At 50.8% G+C, this 17,232-nt stretch overlaps 2 protein-coding genes across 5 annotated transcripts in view; one reads left to right on the forward strand and one right to left on the reverse strand.

The window, feature by feature from the left end:
* The window catches only part of TRAPPC2L (trafficking protein particle complex subunit 2L), a 34,651-nt gene that overhangs the window by 6,936 nt on the left and 10,483 nt on the right, over nucleotides 1-17,232 (reverse strand). The window lies entirely within an intron of this gene.
* Nucleotides 1,882-16,929, forward strand: PABPN1L (PABPN1 like, cytoplasmic). The gene is made up of 8 exons (XM_084812755.1): nucleotides 1,882-2,020; nucleotides 4,882-5,053; nucleotides 5,508-5,613; nucleotides 6,941-7,008; nucleotides 7,756-7,862; nucleotides 10,006-10,093; nucleotides 12,171-12,316; nucleotides 16,633-16,929. Exons 1-8 carry the CDS (start codon nucleotides 2,001-2,003, stop codon nucleotides 16,670-16,672), a joined length of 747 nt encoding a protein of 248 aa, XP_084668881.1. The 5' UTR covers nucleotides 1,882-2,000; the 3' UTR covers nucleotides 16,673-16,929.

The raw sequence follows: 17,232 nt of genomic DNA on the forward strand, positions 1-17,232 counted from the left end.
ATAAAACCATAAAAACAACAACATCCTAAAAGCATTAAGAAAACAACAACGCTACTAACGAAAGAATGTAAAAGGCCAGGTTTAAGGGATGGGAGTGGACACGCCTTTTCCAAAAGCAGAGAGAGTGGGCAATCTCTCATAGCCCCAAGGAGAGACCATTCCAGGATTTGGAAGTGACACAGGAGAAAGCGCCTTCACTGGTGCATTCCAGATGGTTTGGACTACAACTCCCATCAACCCCTGCCAGCATGGCCAATGGTCGGGATTATGGGAGTTGTAGTCCAACACATCTGGAGGGCGCAGGGTTGCCGACCCTGTCCCAAGCCATTTAGGGCTTTAACTGTTAAAACCAAAACCTTGATCTTGAGCATCGAAAACAATTAGTAACTAGTGCAGATCTTATTTATTTTCATTTGTTATATTCACATCCCGCCTTTTCTTCCAAGGAGCCCAAGGCAGCATACATGGTCCTCCTCTTCCATTTTTATCCTCGCAACAATCCTGTGAGGTAGGCTAGGCTGAGAGTCAGTGACTGGCCCAAAGTCACCCAGTGAGCTTCATGGCTGAGTGGGGACTTGAACCCAGGCCTCCCCAGTCCCAGCCCAGTGCTCTAAGCATTGCACCACATTGCTTCTCCATATTTTTCCATAATGGGTATGGTCTACACAAACTGGCAGTGTCTTTCCAGGGTTTCTGGCAAGGGTCTTTCCCAGCCCTACCAGGGGGATTGAGATGGTGGGGGTTGAATGTGGGACCATTGGGATGCAAAACATATGCTCTGCCACCTGGCTATAGGTGTAGCCCTGGTATCTGCACAGATGCAATTGTGCCCTGTACCAGCTGATATATTCTATCATGATAAATGATTCTGGTGCAAGCGATGTCACTGTTCAGAACACAAAATGAAAGGACACTGCTGTCGGGAATATGGTTTCCTTTGGCAATCCTGCAGCTGGATCCTAATAAACTTGTTTACTTGGAAGTGAATCCCACTTGGTTCAATGGGGCTTACTTCCATGTAAGCAGACATGGGGGAGCAGATGGACACTGAGGTCAGGGCTGCAAGCCCATGCATCCTTTTTAGCTGTTCTTCTCAGCTTAATGACATGAAGCGGGGGCACTTTTCCTCCACGAAAGAGAAGTGCAGGGAGAGATGGGGGACGAGGACAGTGCTAATCACTTGTAACCGAAGAGGAATAATGGATTTGGGATGATCTGGGGTGGGGGCCAAATTAATTGAGGAATTTGTTTTATTTGAGGTAATTTGGATGAGAAATTGATTGACTGGCTTTTTAAATAAATCCAAGTCATTATTTCCAAATGTGTATATAGCGAAATAAATTAACATATGCAAATTTTATGCAGCTTAGTGTCCTATGGGCCTGGGCCCTGAATCTTTGAAGTACCTAACAACGCCCCTACAGGGGATATCAGTGTAAGTTGGCCATCCTCCTTGTTCCCCAGACCGCAGAACAGATCCACCACAGCAGCTTTTATTTGGGGGGTGGGAGACGGGTCTGCCACGTGACCTGCAGGATTCAAGCCATGCCACGTGGGTTTTTAATTGCTCCACTTGGGGGGCACAACTGATGACCAAGAAAGGGGGCCTCTGCAGCTTGCCCCCCTTTTATTTACAGGCCCAAAGCGGCTCTCGTGGCCGTTTCCCAGCCAGCCCTGCCACCCAAGATCCTTTAAACTGGAGAGTGAAGAGGATTTGAACCCAGAACTTCCTGCATGCAGAGCAAGTGCTTGGCCAGGAAGCAATGACTCTCTTTGCCTCCAGGCTGCTTTAAGGGACCTCCAGAAGGTGTTTCCCTGCTCTGCCCCCAGCAAGCCAGCCCCGCCTCCCGTGGGTCTAGTTCAGCATGATTGGCTGCTGACATATCAAATGGAGCACCAGAGGTTCTCCCCACACCTGTTGCTTCCTCTGAGCTGGCCAAAGCTCCTGGCCTTGTGTGTGTGGAAGACAGACGTGTGTGGGAAAAGAGGCGTGCGCAGCGATGTTTGGACCTGGGGCCAGGTAACGGGTGTGGCTTGGATCTCACTCGCGTCTCTGCCTCCTTGCCTTTGTGGTTGTTCGCTCTTCGGCCCCGCAAGCATCTTTCTGGAGCGCAGCTGCTGGCTGGGGCAAGATGGGTGAGGCCAGGTTGTGGCGGGAGTGTGGGCCTCCCTGGTAGCCGGGCTTTGCGCTAGGTGGAAGAAAGGTGAGCGGAGGATAGGGGCCTCTCGCTCTTCTGTGTGCAGACTTTAAAGTGTTGAGGCACTTTAAAGATTCACAAACCTTCACGTGTGAGGTGTGTGACTGTGTGCGCACGTGTGTGCGCACTCCATTGACTGTTCTTCCTCAAGCAGCAACATTTCTTTGCTTTGCATAGGCTGCTGTCACTATGCTCTGGCCTGAGTAAATCTGGTTGAACTGGATGATGGGACTTTTCTATGGGGGAGCAGAGAGAGACTAGGGTGGCCAGGAGTCCTGCTCTACAGAGGGCAGCCCTATATGTGAAAGTGTCAGAACAGTCCTCTTTAAAGGCATCCTCTCTTTGGAGGTCTCTCCCCTGTCCAATTCCAGGTTAAAGATAAAGAACCGTAAAAACTGTGAGAAGAGAGAGTGGGGGCCTTGAAGGTGTCCATCAACAGTTAGCACCTGGTCAGCAGAATAGGCACACTGGTCGCCTGGCCAAAGTCATTATTTTTACGTTTGTTTATACATATAAATCAGCATATGTAATTTTTGTGCAACCCTGTGTCCTCTTTTGTCCTTTTTTTTTTGGCAATGCATGTCCTCTTTCTTTTCCCTCAGAGTGTACCTGGCAACCCTAACTCTTGTTCTTAATGGGAGCAAGCAATTTTAGGATTATGCAGGCCACTGATGGAGATAATTAAATGGGTCTTGCTGCTTGGCCTGCATGCTGAAGGCACAAAATGTAAAACGTCCTGTACTGCTCTGGTAACACAGCTATTGTTATGGCATATTCTTTAAAATGACAACAGCAAACGATCCTTAAAGTACTGCTTTTTTGTTTTGTGTTTTGTGCAGATTATGGTGCAATCCTATGCATGTTTAGACGGAAAAAGGCCTACAGCTCCTAGTATTCCCCTGCCAGCCATGCTGGCTGGGGAATGCTGGGAGTTGTAGGGCTTTTTCCATCTAAACATGCATAGGAGTGCGCTCTTAACACTGGACTTTAGACACAATCCACTTGAAGTCTGAAATGTTAGCCATGGGCAAGTAGGCACAATGGCATTTTTAGAAACAAAGTTAGGATTTGGCCAGGGGTGGGGTGGGAGGAATGCAAGACTCTCCCACCCATCTCTTGCATGTGTCTTGGCTGACTGGAAAACTCATTGTTCTGTAGGTGTTTCTTTTCCATAATGCCCCTGCTCAAGAGCTGTAGCTCACTGGAAGGGTGTGGTTGGATCTGCAGGGAGATGATGGGCCGCTCTGCATCATAACAAGATGTGCAAGACTGCCGTTAGGAACTCTCTGTTTAGACGACTGTAATTCACATGACTCTTGGACTGTGGCATCTTAATCCTGTCGGAGCAACCGATGACTTTAAAAAAGCAAACCTGCTTGGAAGGCTCCGTTGAGCATCTCTCTCCCCATTTGAACAAGGCTCTGGCCTAGAACTTGGGCGGCCACTGAACACCAGTGCTGGCTCCAGGTTTCTGAGGGCCCTTGGGCAAGACACGCTCCGTGGGCCCCTCCCTCAGCGCTCCTGCCTTCTCTCTGCCATGGTCTCCAGCTGCTATCGTTCCTCCCCCTCATTGCTTCCACTGGTTTGCTTGGCAGGCAAGAGAGCCAGGGAGCCAGCGGGCAGCGGAATCTGCTGCTCCTCCTTCTCATCACCACCATTGTCTGGGCCGGAGCAAGAGGCAGGGGAACAAGCAGGCTGCAACAGTGACGAGGAGGAGCAACTCCAGGGGGCTCTTGGCGGTGGCCCTGTGCTGGGATATGGGCCCTCTGCAGATGCCCGACCATGTCGCCCCTCGATGCCAACCCTGCTTTGTGCCTCACCAAACAAGGGGACACTAAGTTGCATAACGTTTGCATGTGCAGATTCATATGCACTGGTGCACATTCAGAAACAAGAGCTGTAATTTAGATAAAAAGACATCTCAGACTAGCAGAGAAGACTGACCAGGGGACCTCTGCGCCTGCACAGTTTGCTACCCAGTTGTTGACGGGCAACATCAAGGCCTCTGCTCTGCTCTCCCTTCTTTAGGCTAAGAACATAAGGAGATCCCTGAGGCTGGATCAGACCCAGGGCCCCTCTCGTCCAGCATTCTGTTCCCACAGTGGCCCACCAGTTGTCGACTGGGAACCCACAAGCAGGACACGAGCGCAACAGCGCCCTCCCATAGTGGCCCACCACATGCTTCCATGTTCTCCTGACAGTGCTCTACTTGAAGGCAAACCAGACAGCCCATGACACTGAGGATGCCTTCAAACAGAGCACTGTCATGAGAACATGAAAGCATCTGGTTGGCTGCTGTGGGATGCCAGACAAGGTGAACATAAGAGCCCTGCTGGATCAGGCCAAGGGTCCTTCCAGTCCATCATTCTGTTCCTGCAGCAGGCAAAAAGCTGCCCACAGGAAGCCCACAAGCAGGACCTGAGTGCAACAGCATCTTCCTGGATGCAGGTCCTCTGCCAGTTCTGCAAAACAGAGGACTGTCCTCTGTAAAGTAGGTCACCTGACCACCATAGAACGTGTGTGCTTCTGAGAATGTGCAGAGCACTTTTCCTTCTTCCCTGGGGAACACAGCCAGTCCACATGCCTCTTGAGAGCATGTCTGGGATATTAGAGGTGTGGCTTCCCAGGCTGTGCGAGCTCCATCCTTGCCTTTAACCTTGGTGCTTGTGTGTCTTCCCCCAAGCCCCCACTTCCCCGATGCTGGATCCTGGTGGCGTGACCCTCCATCTCTGGCCACTGCCGACTCCCCCTGGGATGTAGCTGAAATATCTGCTTGGCAGAAGCACCTGGAAGAAGAGACGGAGCTGAGTCCTCTGGAAGGGGAGAGCAGGGAGCTCCTGCAGGTGGAGGATCCTGTGAGTCTGGATGGCACTGGGTGGGGCAGAGTGAATGTCGATGTGGAGGAAGCCCCTAGACCAGCCTTCCCCGGCCTGATGCACTCCAGATGTGTTGGACTGCAACTCTCATCATTCCCAGCCAGCATGGCCAATGCCGGGAGCCGCAGTCCCCACACACCTGGAGGGCACCAGACCGGGGCAGGCTGCTGTAGGGCCGGACTGCCCTCTGGTGGCCTCTCCTGAGCCTGGGGCTACTTGGCCGGCTTCGCTCACAAGGCCTGGCAGGGGCAAGAGCCTTGTCATGGAGCCAGGGCGGTGGTCTTCAGGGAGCTTTTGCTCCGCAGTTTCTCCTCTCGAACAGTAAGCGCTGGGAGCCAAGGAGGCCTGGGGAGGGCTGACCCCATTGCTGTGAGAGCACAGAGGGGCGTGACTCTTGTTTAATCAGTGTCTTTTTGCCTGTCTCGGTGTTCAGGAACTGGAGGCCATCAAGGCCAAAGTCCGCGAGATGGAGAAGGAAGACGAGTGGCTGCAGGAGCTGCAGGCCGAAGCCAAGAACCTCATCATGCGATCAGACCCAGGTGTGGCTCTTGGGGTGCAGCAGGGCTGGCCGACGGTTCGCAGTTGCCTCAGCGGCTTTGCTGTGCTGCGAATCCCTTCCCATGCTTCGGACGCTGCCCCCTCACGTGTGTTCAAGTGGCGCCTCTGCACCGTCTGTGATGCTAGGCTGTCAGTCTCTGGGCCAAGCCTGTCTTGGGTGGTTTTGTTTTTTGAATAGTGCCTAGTCCAGCTTTCTTCAACCAGGCACTTTCCAGATGTTTTGGACTGCAACTCCCATCAGCCCCCTGCCAACTTGGAGGGGATGGTGGGAGTTGTAGACTGAAATATCTGGAGGGCACCAGGTTAGGAAAAGCTGGCTAGACTTCAAAGGGAAAAGACCCCAGCTGCAAGATCCGGCCAAAGGCCAATCTAGCCCGGAGTTCTGCTTCCACCAGTGGCCAACCAAGCAGGAAGCCCCCAAGAAAGGGCCCTTCCAGGTGGCCGCCTCCAGGTGGCTTTGGTCATCCCACGGTGCAGCAAACTCCCCTCTCCTTGGGATGACCTACGCTTGGGCCAGTCGCTATTCCTCAGCCTGAACTAGCTCATAGGTTTGTTGCGAAGATAAAATGGGTTAGGGATCAGGTACCCTGCCTCGAGCTCCTTGGAGGAAAGTCGGGATCGAAATGTAAAAAATAAACACACACACTGGGGGTCCCCAGATGTGTTGGACTACAATGCCTATCATCCCCAGCCAGTATCACCATTGGGAGTTGCAGCCCGAGGCATCTGGGTGGGGCACCAACTTGGGGGAGGGTGTACTATAGTAGGACATAGCCCCCCACACAATGGTTCTTGGAACAACCTCAGGATTTGGAGCGTGGAATTCCTCACCTGGGCGAGCAGCAACAGCACTGAGGAGGTAGGGGAAATGAATACCATGGATGTCTCCCCAACTTGCATAAACCAGGGGTGGGGAATGTCTTTCAGCCCCAGGGCCAAGTCCAATTCTGGAAAATTCTTGGGGGCTGCATCCCAGTGGTGGGTGGGGGCAAAGGTGGTAGGGTCAAAGGCAAAAGGAGTGGGGCAAAAAAGTATCTGCATATTTTAGTGTAAAGCTCTGACTGCCAGTAACCCAGCCTTAGGAGAGGCATTTGAACCTTCTAGAAGGGGGGGGGGGGACTACACAAAAGCATTGAAAGGGCCAAACAGTCAGGAGCTGGGGGAAGGGGGTGGGGCCAAGGGAACCCTGGAAGGCCCGATGGTGGTTACAGGTGGGCTGGATGAAGCCCCTGGGCCTGCGGGTACCCACCCCTGGCATAGATGATTCCCATAATAATTTCCAATGTTTTTTGTTGTTCCTCGGTGCAGGTCTTACTTTACCTAGGATCACTGAGGCAAAGGTTGAGGCTGATCAGCGCTCCATCTACGTGGGAAACGTAAGCGAGACGGACGAGGCTGACTTTGAATGTCTGGGGCCTCACCCTAAATTTGCATCGGGTGCTTGGGCTTCACTCTGCAGAGAGTAAGCTCTCCTTCATAGCTGAGCAGCTACTGGCAGCCAGCCCACCCAAGGGGCTAATTCCAGATTTAGTCCTACGTAGAGTAGACCCACTGAAAGCAATGGGATGTAGGTTATTTATGATGACCCTAATTCCCATTGATTTCAATGGGTCTAGTCTACATAGGACTAAATCTGGACCCAAACAAAGTTTAGGATCTGAGAGCAGTCTTAAGGTAGTATCCAATGTTAATTCTACTTAGAGCAGACCCATTGAAATGAATGGAACTTAAACTAGTCTCATCTATTTCAATGGGCCTACTCTAAGTAGGACTATCATTGGATACTACTCTTGTTGGTCCGCATGCATGACTGTCTGCATCCGAGTTCTAGAAATTAAGACAAATTAACTCCCAGTGAAGAGATACGAAGAGGGAGACACAACCTGGGACTGAACTGTCAGCGCAAATCCATTGGTGGCTATTTTCACAACATAAAGCTCCCTTCCCCATCCAGATGTGTTGGATGGCAACTCCAAGCATTCCCTGCCAATGGCCATGCAGGCTAGGGATGATGGAACTTGCAGTCCAATACATCTGGAGGTTACCATGCTGGGGGAGGCTGACATAAAGCCATGGGTGCTCTTGGACCACTCCTGCGCATGGCTCTGATGTGTTCTTTGCAGGTGGATTACGGGGGAACCGCGGAAGAGCTGGAGTCCCATTTCAACGGCTGTGGGCAGATCAACCGAGTGACTATCCTTTGCGATAAGTTCTCCGGCCATCCTAAAGGGCAAGTCATCCACTTTCACCTGGGATGCTGAAGAGGGGGTGCCCTGGCTTGGATGTATGTGGGCAGGTAGCCTGGTAGGTGGCAGGAAGATGCCAGAGCTGCGGCAAACTGAGGCCACAGCAAGTCTCTGCCTCGGCCTTGTGCGTGGATCCGAGACATTTCTCAAGAGGTGGAGAAGACCATAGGGCAGGGGGCAGAACTGAAAGCCTGGGGCCAAATCCAGCCTTTGCACAAACCCAGTTTAGCCCTCTAGGGTTCTTAGATAGCCACGCCCCCTTCAGTTGGCGTGGGATAGCCACGCCCCATTCTCTGACCACCAAATGTTTGACCGTTTCCTGGCTTTTGTGCAGTTTTTTCCACATTCTAAGAACTGCCTTTCCTAAGACTTAGTTATTGGCGGTAAGAGATTTAATCTAAACGATGCTGATATTTTTGGCCCCGCCCCTTTTGCCCCACCACCCCCTAGAATGCAGCCCCACGAGCTTCTCTGAAATGGCGCTCAGCACTTGAGGTTCAGCGCCCCTGCCGTGGGGCAGGCCTCTCGCTTTCCCTGAGTGAGGTCCTGTGGCTTAAATAGCTGCGCATCAGACAAGCTCAGCCCTTCCTGCCACGAAGATGCTGTGATGAGAAAGCTGTACCTGTGGAGGTGCATCACTGAAGCACAGAAGCTCTGCCAAGGGAAACAAGTGGCCCTTATCATACCTGGAGGCAGGGTGGCTTGGACTGCTTTGTAAGAAGCGTGGCGCAGGCAGTGTGCCCCGGCCCACGGAGCGAACTCCTAGGGAGTCGCCAGCAGCCTTTGCGTCCACGTGCAGAGCTGCTGACACGGATTTGAGAACATCGATTTGGGGGGGACTTTGAAAAGCATGCAAACTCTTTTCCTTACTGTTTAGCTGCCCTGACAGGGAGTCTGATGGAGTGGCTGAGAGTTAACCAATCCACTTAGCACAGCTTTCCCCATAGCTGGCTGAGGATTCTGGGAACTGCAGTCCCAACACGGCTGGAGGGCACCAGGTTCAGGACGCCTGACTCTGCATGACCATATTTGACGGCCACGGAGAGCATCTTTCCATAAGCACCAGAGGTGTGCAACCTCTGGCTCGTGGGCCAAATCTGGCTGACCTGTGGTCCTAATCCAGCCTTCTGGGGTTCCTCAGATGGTCACCCCCCCCCCAATCGTTTGCTGGTTTCCTGGCTTTTGTGTGTTCTGCCATTCCCCAATTCTAAAAGGCTGAACTGCCTCTCCGAAGGCTAATTACTGCCAGTAAGAGCTTTAAACTAAAATGTGGTGGTATTTTTTTCCCCTGCCCCCGTTGCCTTTGACTCCACCCACCACTGGAACGTGGCCCCCAAGAGCTTTTCCAAAATGGAATTTGGCCCTTGGTCTGAATGAATTTCGGCATCTCTGCCGTTAAGAGAGTAGGGGGAAGTAAAATGGATGTTTTGTGGGAGCCAGTAATTATTTCAAATCGATGAACGACGGAGCACAAAGACTCCTTCTTGGAAGCGTTACGGCCCATACCCTGAGCAGAGGGTATGCAGCGCAAGCTTAGGACCCCTGCCAGTCTTGCCACGCTCCCCCTACTCATCTGTTGGACTCTAATGGCCAGGGTCTGCCCCAGATTTTGAGAGGCCCATGAGCAAGATACTTCCGGTGGGCCCCCTGCTCGTCACGGCCTCTTGGCTTGCCTTCTTTTTCTGGGCCCAATCGGCCCCAAAGAAGAAGTCCAGGTTGCTCCTCGTCCACATCAGGGCTCACATGTGCGCAGAGGGCGGGTAGACATCATGGAGGAAAGGGAGCAGGACCATAGGGCTCTGGCGATCAGCACTATGGCACTGTGGCCTCCTCCGGAAGGGTGGTGGACCTTGGCAAGTGCCCCATGACGCCGGCCCTGTGGATCCCACTTCTTTGGATCCCTCCAAACCATCTTTCTGATGCAGATTGTAAATGCAGAGTGGCAATAGCGGCCTTTCCGTGTTTTGCATTGCTCCCACCATACCACCGAAATGAAATATAGGCCCTGCAGTGGCAGTAGCTGCCGTTTCCCCTAGTTCCCCAGGTGGGAGGTGCACAAATGTAGCTTCTCCCCGTGGGAGGCTTTTGTAAGGCTTTGAGGACATCCTCCCATCTCTCCTGTTGCAGATATGCCTACATCGAGTTTGCAGACAGGAGCTCTGTGAAGGCAGCCGTGGAGCTGGACGAGAGCACGTTCAGAGGCCGTGTCGTCAAGGTGGGCGCTGTGGGAAGGAGAGGAGTGGGGAGCATGCAGTTCTGGTGTGCCCGCCATGAACTTTTTGGGAGCTTTTTAGTTTCAAGGAAAGACTGAAGGGGATATGACAGAGCAGCTTTCCCCAACCGGGTGCCATCCAGAAGTTTTGGATGTTTCCCCAAGCTGGTGCTGGATGTTTTGGATGGCAATCCCCAGCATCCCTAACCATTGGCCAGGCTGGCTGGGGCTGATGGGATTTGTAGTCTAAAACATCCAGAGGGCCCCAGGTTGTGAAAGGCTGTGGTTTATAGACTATTATGTCTGATGTGGAGGAGGTGGGGCAGAGAGAGGCTTTTGTCCCCCACTCAAGTCTAGCACTTGGGGGGCCCAATGACACTGATGAGCTCTAGACGCAGGACAGATAAAAGGAAGGACTTCTTTAGCAGATTTAAGTTATGGAACTCACTGCCCACAGATGTGGCATGAGAGCCAGTGTGCTGCGGTGCTAAGAGTGTTGGACTGGGACTCAGGATATCCAGGTTCTAGTCCCCGCTGGATCATGAAGCTCACTGGGTGACTTTGGACCAGTCACTGGCTTCCAGCCTAACCTACCTCACAGGGTTGTTGTGAGGATAAAAATGGAGGAGGAGGGTCTTGTAAGCTGCCTTGGGTTCCTTGCAGGAGGAAAAAGGGTGGATATAAATGTAATAAATGTATGAATGAATGTGACGATGGCTACCAGTTCAGAAGGCTTTCAAAGGGGATGAGCCAAATTCATCGAGGAGGAGAGAGGTCTATCTGTAGTTACTATCCATGTAGTTACTATCTGAAGGATTGTCTCCTTCCATAAGTACCTGCCTGGACCCTACAGCCATCTTCAGGGGTCCTTCTCTGGGAGCCTCTGCCAAAGGAAATGAGGTGGGGGGCTACAAGGAAGAGGGCCTTTTCTACTGTGGCACCCTGGCTGTAGAATGAGCTGCCCAGGGAGGCTCATCTGGCACCTACGTTGTACTCCTTTCAGCGCCAGGTGAAGACCTGTTTATTTTCCTGACATTTTAGCATCCTAGTCTTTTAGCTCTGCTGTTTTAAATCTGTATTTTATAATATCTGCATTGCTGCTAGGTTTTATTCTGGTTGTACTTTTATATTTTATATTGTTTTATGTTGTACTTTGTGGTTTTAATTTTTGTAAACTGCCCGGAGAGCTTCAGCTATTGGGCAGTACAGAAATGTAATAAATAAATAAAGATGGCTAAATTGAGCCTCCTTTTTCCGAGGCAGTGTACCTCTGAAACAAATGGCTGGTGGTCAAATGGCACAGGACCACTGTTGCCTTCATGTCCTACTTGTGGCATTCCTGAAGGCATCGGTTTGGCTGCTGCAGGAAACAGGATGAGAGACTGGGTAGTCTCACCTTGGTCTGAGCCATCAGGGTTCCACTTATGTGCTCCCAAGTGTGCTAACTAGGGAACCTTTCTATGCCACTGGATTAATGGTCATTCTGTCACCCCAGGGTGATGAGCGAGGGTAGCCTTCCTCAACAGTGGTGCCCTCCAGGTGTTTAGGATGACAACTCCCAGCATTCCTGACCATTTTGGACATGCTGGCTGGGGATGATGGGAGTTGTCATCCAAAACATCTGGAGGGTGCCAGGTTGGGGAAGCCGGAGCTCAGGAATCGAGCAGAATTCAATACCGTCCCCAGACTACCCTTCCCAGGTTTCTTTGGGAGATGCCATGACAGTTAAACTAGTAGAAAACCAAGGTGGACATTTAGTATAGACATGCCTAGGCTAGCCTTCTGCAAGCTGGGACCAGCCAAATGTGTTGGATTGCAACTCCCTCTCTCCAGATGTGTTGCAATCCAACACACCTGGAGGGCCCCAGATTGGAGAAGGCTAGGCTGTCATCTGTCTCTCTTCCAGTCTGACCATTCCCTTCCCTTACACAGAACAGGAGACCAGTCTTCCTCTCCTGGGATCCGTTTCTATGCCCCCCCCTGCCTTATTGCGTGCTCGTGTCCCACTCACAAGCTGTAAGGAATGGCAGCTTACAATGATTTTCCCCCCCGGATCAATGTCGCCCTTGCTCTACTTTAGGTGTTGCCGAAACGGACCAACATGCCCGGGATCAGCACCACCGACCGTGGCGGTTGCCGGGGGCGTTTCCACGGCCGGGGGGCTCTGCCCCGCCGTGCCAGCTTCTGTGGAGGGCAGCGGTCAAGGCCCCGGGGAAGGGTGTATAGGTAAGTGGGCAGCCAGAGGAGCACTTGTGGTGCACTGTTCTCCTGGAAGGAGGACGCCACCGCAGGATCCTGCCGGGTCCAGCTCAATCAGCAGCATGCCGGCAATATTTCTGGAAAATCCAAACTCTTCTGGATCTGGTATATGCTGCTGATCAGAGGGTTTTCAGGGTAAAGTTTTGGGGGGCGTGGATCTGAAGAACTGGTGGGAGGGGTGGATACAGTTGCTCCAAATCCAGGTTTTAGATCCCCCACTCCCATTACTCACTGTAGCTGAACTGAGATTTGTTGTATGCAAATTTCCTTCTAGAATGGCAAAATGGCACGAGCCAGGTTTCATTCAGTATCATTTGAAACTCCTAGAACTGGTGACTGGCAGGGAACAAAAAAAGGGTTGCGTCTGAAGCACATCTGCAAAGGTAGAGATGGATTTCAGAAAACCTACTGGGTAAACTTCACACTTGGTGGCATGGCCTAGTGGTCAGGGGTTGGTATTGTGTCTTGGTTTTGTAAGGATTCCTTCAGGCTTGCGTCTCCCACCTTGTTAGTGCTGCAGGTGCCACCTTCACTCCAAGACACAATCACTTCAGCTCCTGGGGGCCGTTCCGAGGTCACCCCAGGCAAAAGCTATACCTGATTTAATCCAGGCTGCTGTCTCTCCTGCTGGAAAGGGAGGTGAGGAATCCTTAACACAGCCTCGTTGGATATCTGAGGCTAGAGTCTGCTCTTCCCAAACTGCAAAGAAAGGCTCGTAGTTGAAGGAGAACAGGGGGAATATTTTTCTGCTTTCCTGCCTCTCTGGCAAACTTTCGAGGATGCTGATGCAACCTGCTGTTAGAAGCGCACTGTCTCCTGGAGGCTGCCACTGTCTGGCTAGCTCAGCATCACCTGTGCATCTGTGTGCCCAGCAGGGTCTGGAAGCTGCCTGCAGAAAAGGAGCTGGACACCTCAGTAGCACCGTGAGCAGTGGCTTTCCCCCCTCGTATTGAAAGGGACAGAAGTGAGCAGTGACTTGATGCCCGACAGCATCCGAGAGTCCATTGCCTCGGCGGCCCAGAGAGTGGTTGGTTAGGAGTGTCCCTGGGAGCGAGCGTGTCACTTTGGCTGCTCTGTGGTTTCGGCATCAGCAGGGCTTCTGCACTGGACAGCCTTGCCCCAGATTAGCTGAAAATAACTCTTTGCCTTGTGCACAAAGTAGGATCAAGGGCCCGGGAATCTGTGTTCTGGGCTGTGTATCCACCGCATGGAGCTGTGTGTGGCATCCACAGCAGCAATGGATTCCGGAGTCTCAGGCTAACTGTGCGAATTACAGATTTATTTTAAAATGTGACCATCCTGCTTTTCCTTAGAGAAATGAACCCAATGTAGCTAACAGCATTAAAAAAAAAACTAATTAAACATCTTATACTTAATACAAAATATTAAACAGCAAAATATTAAACAGTTTAAAATATTTAACAGCAAAGATGATGTACTGTCTCACAAGAGCACCGTATGACAGATCACAGTAAAGTAGCGCTATGGCTAGGCATCTGCTAGATATAAAAACTAAGCGGTATCATCTGCAAGCTTTCTGGAAGCAAGTTGTAGGGGCCGTAGCTCCATGGAAGAGCCCCTGCTTTGCATGCAGAAGGTGCTGGGTTCAGTCCCCGGCATCCCTGGGGAGGGCCGGTAAAAGGCTCCTGCCTGAAACCCTGGAGGGCCATTGCTGCCAGCCTGCGTCGACCATTCTGAGCTGGATGGACCCCTGGTCTGACGGTATAAGATAGCAGAGGCCAGCTCGATCTTGTAAGATGAGCATAACCTGGCTTCTTCTAGCCAATGAACAGAGGCATGAAGGGAGCACTGAATCTCCATTCTCCTGACTGTTCTGGCTTCTGACACTTCCCACAGCACTGAACACATTCTCAAGCACACCCATCAACAATGGTGTCGTGATAGATTTTGAAGTGCAGGCGCTCATCATGACAGAGGCCAAACATGCAGATGTTTGCTCATCATCATCAAACATGCTCATCATGACAGAGGACAAACATGCAGGCAGTGGCATGTGTGTATTATATATGTCTTCTGTAAAGATAATGGGTTTTAAGTACCCCTTCAAGACATAAGGGGAGACATGATAGAGATCTAGAAAATTATGCATGGTGTGGAGAATGTGGATAGGGAGACATTTTTCTCCCTCTCTCACCCAAAGGGGTCATCCCATGAAGCTGATTGGTGGGAGAACCAGTCCAGACAAAAGGAACTCCTTTTTCACACAGCATATAGTTAAACTATGGAATTCGCTCCCACACGATGTAGTGATGGCCACCAATTTGGATGGCTTTAAAAGGGGGTTGGAGTGGGTACTAGTCCTGATGGCTATGTGCTCCCTCCAGTACCAGAGGCAGTGAGCCTATGTACACCAGTTGCCGGGGAACATGGGTGGGAGGGTGCTGTTGCGCTCGTGTCCTGCTTGTGGATTCCTGGTCGACAGCTGGTTGGCCACTGTGTGAACAGAATCCTGGACTAGGTGGACCCTTGGTCTGATCCAGCAGGGCTCCTCATGTTCTTAAGACCTACCCATCTCCAAATACCTTGTATTATAACAGGGATAGCTCACAACAATATATTGTTGCAGGGAAAATGCATCCCCCTGCCCCAGCTACTGTGAGGCTTGCAGCTAAGTTCAGTGGGAACAGGGAAGTCTGAGGGGGGTGGGAGGTGATGTCATCGTCCCTGCTAGTCAAAAAGTCCCTGTGCTCCAACCCGGTGAGCCCTGGCTCTGCTGTGCCACTGCTCATCAACGTCTAATGCTTGATTTAATTTTTTGATAGCTGCTGATAGGAGAAAAGCTGTACAGACATTATGAAAACCTGCTGCCGCTATTTGCTGGGAGGGTTGTGATTGAAGGATGAGAAAATGCCATGTTTGTGCAGTGAGATCACAAACGTAGAGTATGCATGTCCTTGCCAGCTCGTAATGTGCTTGGCTACAGCCCTGAATACAGCATGACAAAAACGCACTTGAAATCAATTATATAAATGATGGAGAGCCTGGACAGGGCCAGATATTGATCAACAGTCTCTGGAAATCTTGACTGTTGCTGCTAATGAGAGAGTGACTTATATGAAAGGAGGACTTGGACATTTGGCAGCCCTTCTTAGAACTCCTTGGGGATTGAGTTGGTGTGTGGGGCCTCTGCGTATCTGGAGCAGCTGACAGAAAGTTGCAGGAGATCTCTTTTCTCTTCCACTCTTCGTCCTTTCTTTGCTTTCCCTCTTCTACTCTTTTAAAATTTCTTTTTAAATCGTGCATGGCAAGGCTGCAGAACCTCAGGCACAGGGGCCAAATCCAGCCCACTTCGGGGCCAAATCCAGCCCCCCAGGGTTCCCCAGGTGGCCATGCCCTTTTACTGGCCCCACCCCCTTTCCCCTGACCTCCGATTGTTTGGTGGTTTCCTGGCTTTTCCCCATTTTTCCCCCATTACACAAGGTTGAAATGCCCCTCCTAAGGTTGAGTTACAGGTAGTAAGAGGTTTAAACTAAAGTATGTTGGGATTTGGGTCCTGCCTACCACTAGAATATGTCCCCTAAGCGTTTCTCCAAAATGAGATTCAACCCTTGGGCTGAAAGAGGTTCAACATCCCTGGTATCTGGTTTGAGCATCCTAGGGTTGGGAAGGGTGGTTTGGGTGCTGGGAGTGGCAGAAGGTCATATAAAGGGGACCTCTATCTCCATGAGGAATTATTGGGTGGTTTGGGGAAGGGGAGGGTGAAATGCATCATAGGCAAACTGTTTTGGAATTCATGATCTTTAACTGTACTGCTATGATTCAAAATAAGAACTTAAAAACTCTGTGAATAAATGATGCACATAGATAACGATGGGAGAACCAGGGATGTATGAGCTTGCTGAAATCCTCTGGACTTCACTTTGAAGTTTGGTCTGGCTTCCCGTTTTCATTTGCGAATTGTTTTTCGTTTATTCGAATGGGGAAAGTGTGTATTTCAAAAAGGAGGAATGTGCATTTCTGTGTACATTTTTTTAGAAGTGTGCACTTTCCAGCACTGACTAAAATGTAAAACTTCATATTTTTTTGAAAAAATTGCATTTCAAAGTGCACTTCTTTTTAAAAATGCATTTTTGAATGTCACTGAAAGTATGGTAGCATGCAAAATCTTTTGAAAAATGTGCTCCCGTTCGCATCTGGAAAAAATTCAGATAACTTGCAAACTGAAACGAAATTCTCTTCCCTCCCTAGATGCACACGGGGCCAGGAATAGCAGGGTAAAAGTGCCACGTTAACTGTATTACAAAGCTGTGTTCCCTCTCCAGGGGCCGTGGAAGGGTGTCTCCTTGGTACACACCCTACTAAGCAGTCGAACAAGATGACCCAGGTGATGCTTCAGGATCAAACACGGAAGGGAATAGGGGAGCAAAAGCAAGGGAACCCACCTAAGCAAAGACTATTCTCCTTTATTGCCCATTGTGAGTTATTTGTGCTGTAAGTGATTACCTGCTGCACCATTCTTCTAGAAAACAGAGGGGATCTTTACACCTTGGGTGCAACAAAGAAGATGGGCGGCTACAGCAAAGACGCGGTACATGGCTCCCTACTGGATTGGCTTATGGGTACAAAAATGACTCTTCTCATTTAGATGCTGTGTTTTGGAGCTGTTTGTGAACTCTCTCAACAGTGGATAGAAAATTAAGAGCTCTGCTGCAGCCTGACCCCCGCTTTCTTTTCTTTCCCCAGCCCACTCTGTCCTACTTGGCATGTTGTATTACCGTCAGGGAGTTCGGCCATTGATCTCCCTGGCATAGCTAATGAGAAATTTAATTCTGCCCATTAAGGAGGGTTTGAGGAAGTGGACTATGCAGTATGCCGACAGGGTTTTTAAAAACTAAGGACTTGGTTCCCTTGAATGATGCTTG

Source organism: Heloderma suspectum, chromosome 8, assembly GCF_057233095.1.
Source record: "Heloderma suspectum isolate Gila_16-S chromosome 8, 16-S_ref, whole genome shotgun sequence".
Classification (NCBI taxonomy): Eukaryota; Metazoa; Chordata; class Lepidosauria; order Squamata; family Helodermatidae; genus Heloderma; species Heloderma suspectum.